General features: G+C 35.2%; 1 protein-coding gene across 2 annotated transcripts in view; it reads right to left on the reverse strand.

Annotated features, from left to right (window-relative positions):
• Positions 1 to 15611, reverse strand: part of ELP4 (elongator acetyltransferase complex subunit 4) — a 149985-nt gene that overhangs the window by 114298 nt on the left and 20076 nt on the right. For both annotated transcript variants that reach the window (XM_074586231.1, XM_074586230.1), the window contains exon 4: positions 4552 to 4683. In XM_074586231.1, coding sequence (XP_074442332.1) covers positions 4552 to 4683 — 132 coding nt within the window. The remainder of the gene's footprint in view (positions 1 to 4551; positions 4684 to 15611) is intronic.

A 15611-nucleotide genomic window follows, 5' to 3' on the forward strand; every position in this document is an offset into this window, starting at 1 on the left:
AGATCTAAAGATATAGAATATTTTTTAATGTACACACTGTAAAGGAGTAACAGATTACCAAATCAATATTAAAATTGATTTCTAGGCTATGGCACAAACACCACCGTGCTACTGATCAGATTATCTCTCCTAACTGTTCTAACTCTTTTGAGGAAAGAAAGGTCATTTAGAATAACCAAATAAGTTTCGTAATCAATCAAACCCACAGTATTTCTAACTGTTAAGACACCTGGACTGAGAAAGGCACTGGATCCTAGACCAGGATCCAGGAGCGTGCAAAAATATTTTAAAGTCATTTTTCTGTCTCCCAACTCCAAGATTTACTGCTAAACTGAATCCCCCATAAGAGCCAAGAGCCACCTCACATATTAAATGATAAAGCATTAAAATAAAATGAAATATCTCAACAGTTGTGAAAGAGAACAGGTGAGACAGAAAAGTTAAGAGTTGAAAGTGAGAGATGTTGAAGACAAATTCACACTGCAGAACGGAATGTCTTTTAAAGGTCGTTCTGAAGAGAAGTTTGGATAGGTAAATAAAATGAAATGCTATTTTGTCTGTACTCAGAAGTATGGAAAAGTGACCAGAAATACCCCCAATAATTTCAAAACTATCTCAGTACGTTCTGTAACAACTTAGAACATTCTATAAGTGGATTTTTCTTTTGAGCTGACGAATATATACATTTTATCCGCTAGCTGAAAGTTGAGCAGGGCTGTATGCGTATGCAACGAAAACTTTTTGGAACAACTTCTGCTCCAATTTCAACATCTGTTATGCTTGCTATATACAGGAATGACAACAGGTATACTGAATTATTACAATAATGGGATCCAAATAATTTTTTGCGTGTCGAGCAACAAATTATTTAGTTCCAACTCCAATTATTACAGAAAGCTTGTGGTTTTCATAAACCTTGGTCTTGCTAACCAAATAAGTACTATAACAGTAAAAGGAAAGAACAGAGACATGCCAGACATGGCCCTGTATTTACAGCTAGCTTTCTGAAAGCAATCATGCTCTGTATTTCCACAATTTTATTTCATGCTTCAGCTTACCAAAAATACATTAAACAGTTAAGATTAATTAACATAATTTGGTTTAGAGTAAATATTCTGAAAAGATTTGATTAATGGATGTTAGGCCTGGTGAGTTATCAGAGAATATAAATAGTAACAATAATATAATATCTTTCCTACACAAACAATAGAATAATCAAACTAACCACAAACTTTTCCTTAAAACAATTAGTTTTTAATCAAAAAACCCACAAAATTTCTCATGTATATCTAGTCATAAGAAGCAGATCAGTTTTATTAAAAAAAAGATAGAAAAACACTTTCTCTAAGTCAGTGTTCCAATTTATTTATCAGCACCCAATTTTTAAAGAAGGAAGTCCAACAGAGCATAACAACCTATCAAAATCTAAATGTTTTTAATGTAAAAATGTAACTTTATTTAAAACAAGGATTCTGAAAGCAATTTAAACAGGGGCTGTTCTTTGGCCTATAATCTATTCTTTATCCGGATTACAGATCAGAATGTTTTTACTGCAGTCTCTGCCAGAGCTCATCTTTTTATTGTGTACTTCCAAGCTCCCTTAATGTTTTAGAAAGGCCTTGACTAACTGAACTTTGATCTGATGTCTTCATTGAGAAAAGCTCCAGGTTGCCCATTTCAGATGCAAATCCTTACTGAGGCCCAATAGAGTTTAGTAAAGACAGCAAAAAAGAATAAACAAGAAGTTTCCAGGATCCTCTTTGAGAATCCTGAGGCACATTGGTGTCCTTAATCCACCCTGCTGCATGGATTAAGGTAGGTGATAACCTCTCTTGATTCAAAAGAATAAGCACAGTGCCTACAAACTGGGTGGAGACTAGGATTTGGCTATAATAAAACACCATGCAATAAAAGCTCGGTCTATGTCAGAAGCCCATGAATAGGCCTCAATGTACTGCATTCCCAGGCTTAGCAGGGAAGCTTGCAAAAAGCCTACCTGAATCAAGTAAGCATGAATAATCTGCCTTAGCAGAACGACCATGGAGAGTGCGAAGCAGAGACTTTCCATTCCTCTTAAGTTTGATCTGATAAATTTATTAGTGGACTGGAGGCTCAAGCCTGTTCTTTCCTGGCTTCCTGTTTTGCACAAGGAGAAATACACTAAATTGTCAGCGAGCAGAGTGTGCTTTTATGCTACCGTCTGCTGTTAATGTTTCTAATTGCAATACTAATGTGCTAGAAATCTCAGATTTAGGATGAATCAAGGCAGAAAATTGATTTCATGCTGTGACAGTTTATATATTGCCCCAAGAACATAAGCAGTTCATTCAAAAAAAAAAAAAAACCTCACCAAAAAACCCCACCCCGTCTTGCATTGCTATCCATATACTCAAAAGTTTAAATGAAATTAACCTCTGATACAGATGAAAGTAACAAACTGGCAAAGGCACATCAAGCACAACACGACCTGTTGCTCTGACAGAGTTCTTACAAATCTGTCTTTTTCTGCTGTACAAGGTATATATGTAAAGAGAAACTGTGATAGTTACGAAAAGCACTAACATAAATACCATGCGTAAGAAAAAAACCGAGTTACCTAGCTAGTCTGTATGAGGTCTAATAAACGGGAAGGGAATATCTGAGCTATTAACGAAAATCTCTTTTATTACTTGGAAATAAAACCTAAATGAGGCATCAAAAATACCACAAAGACAGCCTTTATTCAGCAATCTCACTTCATGTAAGGCCAGATATTGGATGGAAAAGTTTCCTGCTAACACGTTCTAGTTAAAAGCAAAGCTATTTTCTCTCCTTCATACTTGAAACTATTTGACAGCAGTTTTTGAAAATGCACTAGTTTATTAGTTCAATCAGTTTGGAAAATGTGCTTTAAAATTTTATTCAGTGCTATTTTTTTTCTGGGAAACAAAAATTTAAAGAATAAATCCCAACCAAAATCATCAATTATGTGATAGCACTAAGTGTAATGAAAATCCGGGGTACTTGCAAGGCAACATCAGGTTTTTTCCTCTATGAAGTATATTCACCAATCAAATTAATTTAGCACAGCACCAAAATTTGTGATAACTGCAGTATAAAATACGAAAAATATCAATTTCAAACCTATTTTTCACTAATTAGAATACCCTGAAGAATTTTAGGTATAGACAGTTTAAGAATTAGGCTTCTATTTGCAAGTTTTAATTTTTTAAATAAAATTAACATATACATAAAAATATTGTACCTCAACTATTCAGGATGATCAGCATCCAATTCAGAAATCAACAACTACAACAACAGAAACACCCCACAAAAGATTGACCATTTTATTTTATCTTGCATAACCAAATTTCAATAATCGATGACAAGTAAAGTATGTATTGGAGAGAAATATTATATTAGTGGATGAAGTGATTACTTCTATGAAGTTACAGGGGATGAGTGCACACCGAAATGCATTATTTATACGTTTTTCTATTTTGTTAGAACATCAGTGCAACATTTGGTAACGACACACAATTGTTTCCATATCAATGTACAAGGAATTCTGCTAGATTTTAAAACAGACAAATTATTTTGGGGATGGTTCAGAGTGGCACAAGCAAGCTCCACCATAATAAAATTGATGAGATTGTATGATTACCCTGGAGGCTGTTTGATTTGGCATGTCACCATATATAAGTCTTTTCTGACACAACTATATAGCCATGTCTGTGCAATTTCACAGAAAACCAAACATGCCAAGCCTTGTAAGATCATTTTGTCACATTCCAATTATGTTTTTTAAGAATACAACTGAACTTACTGGGCAGTTATGACTACCTCTAAACCAGAATTTACAAATGTAGGCTAAAATGTATAGAGAACACAAGATTTTTTTTGTTCTGGATAGTAAAAAATGCTGTAATTTTATTAAAGGTTGACTGTGCCATTGGATTAAGTAAGAAAGTCACCAGCCACATGAGATACATTATTCACAAAACACTAACAACTGTAAACTCTGAAAGACTGACCACTGGGCTTGTTTCTTATACTCTTCCTGCACAGTGATTAGTTTCTAGTGACAGTGAAGCCGATATAATCTCAAGTGCTTACTTTAGTTGTTATGCACATGGATAAGCAGGTCAAGAGCTTGCTTCCACACAGTACTTTCACTACAGAGATCTAGTAAGTACCATTGATTAAACCTACTTAAGTAATTTGTGTACAACTAAATTTGGGCAAAGTCTGTAAGTGACCAAATTATTCAAACTTTCATAAAAAGATGTCTCAATGTAAAAATACTGCTTGAAAAATCCCATGGTGCTTTAATTTAATGGTTTTTACTTTTAAATTATTATGGTCTGTATTAAGTGTTACAGTTCCTGCAAACTCTCAAATCCCCTTTCTCTCTGTATCTCTAGTAAGCAAAAATATAGTGGTTTATGATAATTTAGCCTCAGGAGGCAATCCTGTAATACTGTGGATTAGCAATTCTGTGGTCTAGATTCTACAGAAAAGCACAAATTCATTTTGACTGCAAACAGAAAAAAAGTATGAAATACTGATTACCTCAATTTTTGGTAAATTTTGGTAGCGCCAGGCTATTTTCATAGAGTCCTGAAAATCTTCAGACTTAACAGCTGTTGCTTCTTCTCCCAATTCATTTCTGTGGGTATCATCAAGCAAAGGGGCTGGAAGTTCCTACAGGCAGACAGCGAAAGAATGTCAGTCACCTACAGCAGAAATGGCAGTTCAGATTTGTATCCCCTCCAAAAAAAAGTTAGCCAATACAGTTATCTTAATATAATGGACAGTTGTAAAACCTATAACAAAACTTAATTAAAACAAGTGATCTGAAAGACTGGCTCCTACTAATACTGAGCATGAAAAAAATCCACGTCATTATTATAAGGAAAATAAACTATAGAAACATAGGAGAATGCAGAATGGAAATATCATATTGTCTACCATACTTTACACAAACAACACACCTTGACCAGCATTCATATTCATTTAAAAAAAAAGATAAATCTTCCTTTAAAGGTTGATCTCCTAAACTATTCTATTTCTGAGAATAGGTAAGTTCCCTGCATAGTAAATTTAAACCCATTTGACAGTAAGATCACTTTTCTTTGTTAGCTTCTGTAAATCTTTTAAAAGTATTCAACAGACCACAACAGCCTACAGACACAGGCTGAAAACAACTGCAACAGGATGGTGTGAATTTTCTCTTCTGCTAACCATTAGGCGCAATATCTACTAAAGACAGATACCTCATGAACACAAAAAAGGGAGCAAAAGGAAGGGGCAAACATCTAATCCTAGGATTTTTATAAGTCTCTAATGCAAAGATTCTAGCTTAAAAAAAACGAGCATTGCACACAGGTGGATTTAATTGTTCTAGGAAGACAGAACTGCAGCTTTGACTTAGATCTAAAGTGGGAACAATGTTTTGTTACAAACTTTCTGCTTTCTACACTTGTTGCATTGTTGAAAAAGTAATGAGTACTGGGTGGCTATCAAGCACAGCATTCAGAATTTACGCAACGGGCTTCTACACCTACCAGAGGAATGAAGTGCAACCAAGTTTTCTGACCCAACTTTAGCACCCACCTCTGCAAGCTGGAGGGCACAGGAACTCCTCATCTGCTTAAAATAGATCAAGACTTATTTGAAAACTAAGTTTTCATTAAGCAAAGACTCTTGAGAGAGAACCGAGATGTGGTCTCAAGGGTTAAAAATATATAAAGCTAGCCAGTGTCTCTGTTACAAGGTACCAGGCGTGAAGATATAAGAAAAATAAATTTGAAAACGTTAGAAGAAGAATCTTGATCAAAGAACGGGCTAGACACGAAACACTGGACATACACAGAGTTCATACTGACCATAAACACCTAAACGACTTTCACAGCGTACGTAGGCAGACATGGAACAAACAGACACACGCAGAAAGAAGACAATGAAAATTTAAATGAATTCATTTTGGGTTTAGTGTTATGCTAATTCAGGATTAAAGGATACAGGAGAGAAAACCTATACATAGTTCAATATGTAACCTTGTGAACATGTCTTAATTTTGTTTCTTTAGTGTAAATTAACATAACATTTAAAATTATTGACAGATTTGAGAACAAACGTTTCTAATCTCAGGACAGTTGTTTCTGTCTCTCTCTCAGTGGTTAGTCAGAAAACCCTCTGAGATAATAGGTAATGGAAGCTATGAAAACTTTTATGTAGTTACTTCAATAAAGTTGCAGAAATAGAAGAACTGTACCTGTCTGTTTCAGTAGCTAAGCAGAAGATGCAAGCCACACATTTGAGTGAATAATTTTATTTTATTTACTTTCTTTGTGCAAATGAACTGCAAAAGCCTGGTAAAGGCTCTTCATGAGAATGGTTATGTACAGAGTTAAATTTTCAAATTTCTTACAGCTTGTTTAAAAGATACACTTGTATACAATAAACTTATATTGCTATGGTTGTGAAAATTAAGCTTTATGGGTAGGAAAGCTACACAAAGATTATAATTTTAGGTTAGTATTCATAGCTTTCACTAAATTTATAGACTTCTAACAGATGTTTCAGTAAAAAAAAAGAAATTTACTTTTGACAAAGTTTCCTTATGTCTACCCTGAAAGAAAGCAGGAAAACTTTCAAACCAAAGACAAAGATTTCTGACAGATAGGAGCAAATGAAAACAGAACACTCTAATGAAAGGATCTAAGAAAGTATAAATCCAAACATGAGCTGACAAGCACGCCAATGCATTTCACATATATGCAGATACAAATTATTTGCATTTACTTCTTACAAATTTGCATTATACGAAGGATTTTTCTAAAATAGCCGGAAGATGTTATTTTGAATTTCTAATTTTATAACTCAGATACCCACAATAAAGTTAATTAACCTTATTTTCCAATTAAGATGCTATTTTGAAAACAAATTACTAAACAGTTAAACTATTATGCAGATTTAATTTCCTAATATGGTTATTAATAGATTGAAGCTGGCTAAGATAAAAAGGTCTTTCTTTTTCAATGAAGAGCTGCTGATACATGATCATCTCAAAATATTGCTCAATTACAGTAATTAAAAAAATAAATAACATCAACCTTCGTTTAAAAAAGTGAGTTCTGTAAAGGAATTATTCCGCAGGCCAAAACAATTATTTCCAGATATCTCTTCCTTTCACTCAGCAAGATCAGCTGGCTCCCAAGTACTATCTGCAACATTTTATAGTGGTGGGTAACCTCTGTTTTTCTGAAAATAAGTGCCAGCCACAGTTTGGAAAAGATATGAAATCCTGCCTAAGTATTTCATCAAACTCCCTGAGCTTGCCCCTGTTTCACATCCTACCACTGTTATAAGCAGTTCTGCCTCACCCTGCTGTAGTACCACCGGGCAGCTATCACATCATCCGTTAAACCGAAATCCAGGAAATGGCAGATTTTACCATTCAACTTTACTGTAAGTAAAGAGAAAAACACCACCAATATTTTTGTCCTTTAGAATCACTGCAAATGCCTGTCACTTACTGCTGGCTCATTGTTACTATATGATAATTGGCAAAGACAAATTTGAGACAGGAACATTTAGCTATATGCACTTGCTTTTATATAATCACACATAATGTTTTACACGGAAACTATTTTTTGCTAAATTAAACAGAGGTCAAGACAACAAGGGGTGAAAACTTCTCCAAGTATTACTGATAAAGTACAAACTACTTCAGTACCCTCATGTAACACTGAAAAAAAGTTCCTGCCTTGCAGTCAAACACAGAACAAAACCTTCTTAACGTGGCACTATAGGGAAGGGAAGGGAAGGGAAGGGAGACGTTACAAACACTAGCTGCTGATACCCGAGAAGCTCAGTCCAAAACAATCAGAGACAGACACGCTATCAGTGCAACACAATTAGGCACTGTGGTGTGCCTTAACTGTTGCTAAGAATGAAGCAGATTAAGAGATCAAGGAAAAATGGTTTCACCTGAAGCTGATAAAGATTTTGGCTGCCAGAGATGAAAACTTATCTAAGCATCCACCTGAAATAGCCTTTTTTGCCAATATAGTTTACTTTTAACTTCTGACATAATAAAGATATTTTATTCTGGCATAAGAAAAAGCTTCTAACACTATAAAATGATTGTTTAAACGTGACTGAATTCACACAAAGCAACACGAAAAAAACCCACGACTCAGTACCACGGAGGTTATCATACGCCTCAGCTTAGGTCTGGTTTATGCTGTCTTGTCCCTTGCTGCCCTGCGGAAGGAACCAGAAGCACTTGAAGAACTCTCTCATACCAAGAGCAACTTTTATTTCCTCACTTGCTTTTCCAAAATGCATTTACCTAATAATTACCATACCTACCTGAAGAATATGTCTCTTAGATGCACCATGTTCTTATCCCTATGCAAGAAACATGTTCACATGATGCACTGAGACTTAGGACCTTTCTGGGGCTGCCGGGTCTCACACCCAAATAATTTTCTATCCCAACAAACACTTTGCTCTAAAGCAAACATATCCTGAATCATATTCTTACATGTGGTGGTTGTGAATTTTATGGCCTCTTAGTAGGCTTTGTATATAATGCAGCTGCAAACTGGAAAAGGTAGTCTGCCTTTGGATTGAAGACCAACTGCTTGAGCTCCACCTGGTATATTAACTTGATTAAATACATTCTAAGATGTTGTACTTAAGCACAAACAGGAAAAAAAAAATTCAATCCTATTCCTATATCTGTACTGTGAACACATGTTAGATAAAGATTAATGAACAGAACTAATAAAGATTGCTTCCCTCCAGATTTGCATCCTAACTTTATCGCTATTACCGCAGCTTCTGCTTACCTTGGTTTGCCTCCCATTACACTAAACTGGATGGAAGAGAGGCAAAACATGTGGTTGCTGTTTGAAGGTATGTCTATGTTGACTAGAAGCCAAGACGCATGTGTTCATTAGCCTACTAAAAGACTAAACAGAATACATAGGTGATCACTAATGTTGTTTTTCCTTAGGATGTACTGATTCATATATCCCAGCCCAAGATTTTAAAAAATCTTTTAACTAGACCTTTGAATAGCCACATTTGGAAAGGGAGAGAGCTTAAAATTGGTTGGTAGGCTTGGGACTGGTGAGAATTATGGACACAGAACACAGTTGTATAAACCTGCTTCATGGGCAATACTGAAAATAGTGAAATTGAAATGATCCAAACATTGCTTTTTATCTTCATATCCTCTTTTTATCTTCATGATAACTAGAACTGGAATAAAAGGCTTCACCCTCTTCTGACACAGCAAGTGAAATGAAGTGTCAAAGAAATAGCTCTTTCCAGACCTGACCATGCCTGGGTGATATAGAGCACCTAAGTGAGAAAAAGTCTCCAGCTGTCATAACATAGGTATATTCTCAAAGACAAAGGCTGGCTGGTTGGACATATACTTCACAACTCTTCAGTGGCACGAAAGGTTTCATTACTGTCCAAGAACTACAAAGCGTTCATCAGTTCTCAAATTGTTCTTAAAAAGAAAATGAAAAATAAGAGAGTTATGGAAAGGATGAAGTAGACCAGCAGACAAACAAACTAGCCCCAGAACACGGGCTGCTTCTGCACAGCTATACAGAAATTGAACAGAAATGCAGCAAAAGACATCCGGGGAGCAGTGGAGGGCATGGTTTCTAGGAGTGACATTTAAAGATGGCTAAGCCTGGGCTTCTCCTCAAAATATCTGTGTGTGGGAGATTCAAGAGTGGGGCTTTCGCACAACTCCCTTTCTCCCAGATTCATTACAAATTGAGAAACAAAGACATTAGTTTCCAGCCGTCGTAATAAATCATTATTTATGTTTGAGAACTGTACTTCTCTATCATATATAAAAAGCACTTAAATTCTGCTGAAATTATCAGAACTTTAAAAAGGATTTGGGGTTGTGAGCCTATTTAGGATTAAATAAATTTATATTCTTAGAACCAAAATCGGAATTTCAGAAGAATACAAGATTATTAAAATGTTTCAAAGTTACTTCCAAAGTTTCATCCAGAATTTGGAAATAAAAGTGTTTGTTACTTAAACAAAATGCTAAGAAAAGGAGAATTGATTTATCAGGCTGCAATATTTCTACCTAACTTATTTCTACTTAAAAATATCTCTGCTCCCACATGACATAGCTTTGAAAGGTTTTGGGACTGACAATTTTGTGGCATCAGTGTGTCAACTCCTGAGAACTGTTACATTCTCCCAGGCTAAAAAAAGGCAAATCTCTCATAAGGTATATGAAAAAAACAAAGCATGTAGCAGTGCATTAGTTAAAATAAAAAAAAAAAAAAGAAAATATGCAGCATTTCTTGGGGTCAACTAAAATACAAGTCTTTGCTATGCAGCATGAACACACAAAAAGGCAGACAAGTGCTAAAGTTATTAAGTGTGGTTTGGTCAGGGCATTTGTCTGTGTCTAGAGCAAGATGTAGTAGGAAGGGGTAAAGAGAGAAGGAAGTTTTTGCTACATTTTAAAATAAAAAATAAGTTCAGGAAAAAAATGGTTTTCTAAAACGCTAATATTAAATGATAATGCAATTAAAATAATTTTGTTTCCTACAAACCAAGCTTATGAAGGTTTTATTGCAAACATGAAATAATTTATTTCATCAATAAATCTTTTATCTTTGCAATAAAAAGATGTACAACCCGTATCTGTACCAATCCAGGTCCTTCTGCGTTTGCTGCCACATTACTTTGCTTGCCTTTTTTTGGCAGATGCACGAAGCAAAATCAGATTCTAACAGTTTGACCTCTCTCACTTCTTATGTTCTCTCGGGGATAATAAAATCCAAGATACAATCCCACAGCAGTTAATGAAGCTTAACCTCACACCCTCTTAATTACCAATGCATTACACCAACTATAGGCATCATACTCCTCTCTAAGCTATTTTACAATGCTAAAGAAGTACTACTGTGCTATTATTTAGCAACATAATCCAAGCTGTATGTGAAATCCCTCTTATATGAAATCCTTTGATCCTTACGGGTTTCAATAACTGTATAATTAATAGTACTTAAGAATTTTGAACATTATCTACTTATGTATCAGTAAATATGTTGTTGACATAGTTTTATGCAACTAGTTTGCAACACAATATCATCATAGGTATGATTAAAGACGTGAAATAAAAAAAATATTAAAGGGAGTACGATTCACTGTTGATCTCTAATTGCAACGATATTTAAATAGTTTAAACTCACATGAATTTAAGGCTCTTTTTCATTATGTTAATTTTTTGTATTTAAAGGACACCAGATGGTAAGTCAGGAAGGGTAAATATTTTCTTTTCAATAATGTATTATATAAATGTCAGTTTAAAGGGCCCTACTCCCAAAAGGGGGGAGGATTCTATTTTGATTGTAAACACTTGTGAAGACAAGGTCTATTATTAAAGAACACAAATGACTGGATACAGAATTTTTCTCCTTTCAGTGGCCCTTGTACAACAATTTATTTTCATCTCCAGGTAAGGCTGTTCTATGGAAATTTTTCTTTGACATTCAAAAGGACCAAATGGATGTCAACCCCGGATAAATGAGAACTGTGTGAAGAGAAAAAGGGAAGTAATATTCCTCTGTTTTATGAAATAAAAAAGGTTAATTGAAAGTACTCTAAGGGGTAATTTTTTTTTAACCCATGCGAACATATTCTCTACTTCGCAGAAGGAAACCCTACAGTCCAGTGATACTACTCTTTGCTGCAACTTCCTCACACAAGATTGAAACCCAGGAATGCAGGCAAGAAGATTAGATGATGGGTTTTTTTTATTTTATCTTTTGCTGAATCACATAATGAATGAGTAAATAGTAATGAAAAAGTAAAAGATAAACACATCAAAAAAGAGAATGACATACTAAAAAAAGTAACCTGAGGAAACTAAATAAAAAGGAGGCTGCCCTTGTTCACAATTCTGTAAACTCTGCTGCCGTGTATAATGCACTGGCCGAAACAGTTTTAATAACATTATTCATGAACACCTTTAGAGATGAGCACTGTATGCTCGTTCACTAATTGAGCAAATCAATTCTACGAAGTTACCAACTAGATTTGTAAAATAGTTATTTGTGAACACCGAAGCCTAAACATTTGGGTTTTTTAAGCTACTACTTTTATGACACATTTAACAGGTTCATTAAGACCTGTTTAAAAACAAACAGATCTTAATTTCATAACTCAGATCATGAAAGAAAATATCCTATAAACAGCCAAGGATTGGTAGACAGGAAACCTGAAATTTAAGCCAAACATTTATTTCCTTTCGTTCTGGAAAATCTTTTTATTAGATTGGTTAGAACTTTTGACAAAGACTAAGCTTTACATTTTAGAGAGTTCCCAGCGTGGGGACTGCTTAAAAGGATTTCATTCTTTTTAAACAGAAGTGATTATTTTTTTTCCAGTATCCTCTTTCACACCCATACAACTTCTCTGTCAAGTTTATAACACAGTTTTGTAATGCAGAAAATTATATGACAATATAATAAAAATATTTTCATTGCAATACAGAAAAATGTAAAACAGATATTCCATTTACCCAACATGCAAGCAAGAAAAGTAAACAGAGGAGTGAGAGCTAGACAATAAACAAATTAGATTTTTCAAAGGAACTTTCAAACTCTGAGACAGCTGCACGCGTTAGCTTCAAGCCCAGTCTTTGTGCCACAAGGCTATCTTTACTTCAAAAAGAGAGATAAAAGGTGGTAGGAAAGTTCAGTAGTGCTGTAACTGTAATTGGATTTCTGTGTATTAATTGATAACATTTAACAGCACGCAGCAGCTGAATCACTGTAACAAGCTCATGTATTTTGAAAACAGAATTGGGAAAAAAAGAATAATAGGAATGTAGACTTGCTTGCATATATATATATATATATATTTACCTTTCAAGTTCTTGTGCTTTTAATTTCTTTGTGCAGCATCTAAAAATATCAGATGGCAGAAAATATACCTCTTTCTTACATTCATACACAGCTTCTTTCACACCACCAGATAGCGAAGAGACAGGAAGGAGTCAGAATAGCACTCTTTGAAAATAGAAGCTTGGAAAGCCCTGGTCACCAGCCTGATCATTTCTTTCAGGTTTGCATTCTTCCTTTTGACAAAACAGTGTTTTAGAGTCATATTTATCAGGGAAAAATGTAAGCATCGTGGTTGAATGTACTTTGCTGGAATAAAAAAGTCCAAGCAGACAGCTGCGCTTTCTTTCAAGAGATTGTTTGCATACATAGTAATGCAACACTGAATCGCAGTGGGTTGTTTATTGTTGTTTTTTTAAATAATCCTGGAAATAACGTACATTTTGCTAGATTCTTTCTGCATTCATCTTTTCAGTGGGAGAAGAGTAAGTGTGCACTTTCTGTTCTCCAGGTCCACTCAGTATAACCAGCTGCTTGGAGGTGGAATTTTTTCAGTCCTTTCCAAATGCCATACTTAAGCAAAATGCCATACTGAAAATATACTTTCACTTTCGTTTTATAGACCTTTTCAGTTCAGGAGGAACTTTTAAAAAACTTGTTCCTGGAGGTTTTTTTGATCTTGTCCCTATTGTTTTTTAATAAACCATTACAATTCTCTACAGGCATCTCCCAGCTTCCTCACCGAGTGACGCTGCATTTTCCCTTTCACTGTGGTTCCCTAGACCACTGGCATGGTTTCTCCTGACTGACGCATCTTCAGGATGCGTCCAGCAAGCACAGTGAAGCTGTGTGTCTGCTACGTGGGCACACTAAGGGCTTTACTACTCAAGCGAATCTTCTGTTTAGTTCTCCAGAGGGCAAACTGTTTGCACATTGTTCATTTTCAAACTTGGAAGTACAATGACACCAGATGTACAAGGGAAATATTGCTTAATGCCTTAATATGGTAAGCCTCAAAGGACCCGACTGGGGGTAGATTTCTGGGGAATGCATTTCCTTCTAAGAAGGCTATCCTCTATAGCAGAGGTAGGAAAAGCATCTCCACCATAAGCAGCAGGCTCATAGACTATGTCAAAGTAGCTTTTTTTTCTTGAAGGATGTGTTCTTAATCCTCTCTTCTTGTAAGGGAAGCTCCAAAAGGCAAGCTCAGCAGAGTCCAAGAAGTATCCCGCTTGAAAACGGAAATTCCATAAAAATGCAGTAATCTCACAAAGCATTCTTCAACTTCTCCACAGGAGATCAACAGGTGCAGCTCTAGAAAGCAGTTCTGGACCTCCCAATCTTCCACCTCAGTTTTTCAGGTTCCCAATGGAACGGTCATAGAGGAAACATCGGGCAGGGTCCCACAAGGAAATTGCTGGGTTCCTGTTTCCTAGCACATATAATGACCAGTAAGTCTTCCTCTTGCGACAAACTTTGCACAGGCTCCACAATAAAAGCAACTTAACAGAGAGCAGTCTTTATTGTCAAGATGAACTCATAACTGGCAAATATACTCCAATTTTCTCTCATTAAATTTGTGATAATCAGTTCCCCCTCAAGGTCTAAACAAAATAAGTAGTCAGGAGAAAAGGCAAAGAAATCCTTATATAGGCAGTTTAGGCAGTTCTAGAATTTTAGTGTCAAATCTGAAGTAGGAGAAGTGAGAAATATAGAAATGCATCCACCACAGTGAATAGATTTTTTTTGTTGTTGTTGTTAGGACTGGGACCGTGCCTTGGCACAAACAAGAGGAATGGAAGTAAAGAACTAAGCTGTTTTACAGTTACTGTATTTTTATGGCTTTCAGAAGTCAGTTGGTACCCAGCCTAACTTGTAGTGGATGCAAGGCTGTTCTAATTTTGGGTACAGTGATGTTCAAGGAAGTATTTAAATCTGTATGTTCCATTCTCAAACACATACAGTATATGAAACTTCAAAATAGCTGGCATTAACTGGGTGTTGAATTAAAAAGAAAAAAAGCCACTAAACCCGTTAAAATTAAGGCAATAGATACAAGAAAAAAATCCCATCTATTTTATTAGTTTCTCTTTGTTTTTAAGCTTAAGCACATAAGAGTCTTTTAATTTGTAGTCAAAACTTAATAAGGTATAGTACTGAAAACAGAATGTTGAGATATAATGTTTCCTTCAGTCATTTTTTTATTGGATTAGTTTTCCATTTACCAATGCAATCAGTTTTATTTTATGATCGATCACAGAAGTATACCATACCATTTCTCATATTATATACTCTTCCCAGTATTTATGCCCTTATAGTAAAAAGTTACCTTTTGTTGAAGAATATAGATTGAACAGAAATGCTCCCAAATGTTTAAAATACTTTCTAAAACACAGCATGCATATAGTTCTGTGGGTTTTACCAGAGGTGTATAATTTTTCAGCATTACATCTTAATGCCAATTTCCTGAAGGAGCTTTGACTACAAAAGGCATGAATATGTTTTCAAAGGATGATGGATAAATTGGTGGGTGGTAATATAATATATCTTAGGCAGCTGATCAGGGCTTTTTATCCTCTGCTTGTCTTTTAGTTATACACAATTTCAAGATAATTATGGTCTATAAGAATGTCTTTTCCCCTTCCTACTACCAGCAATATTTGTCTTGGTTATAGGTTCAAGAAACTTCCAATCACATCATAAAATTAGAATAGGGCAATTATG

Source organism: Larus michahellis, chromosome 4, assembly GCF_964199755.1.
Source record: "Larus michahellis chromosome 4, bLarMic1.1, whole genome shotgun sequence".
NCBI classification, from domain to species: Eukaryota; Metazoa; Chordata; class Aves; order Charadriiformes; family Laridae; genus Larus; species Larus michahellis.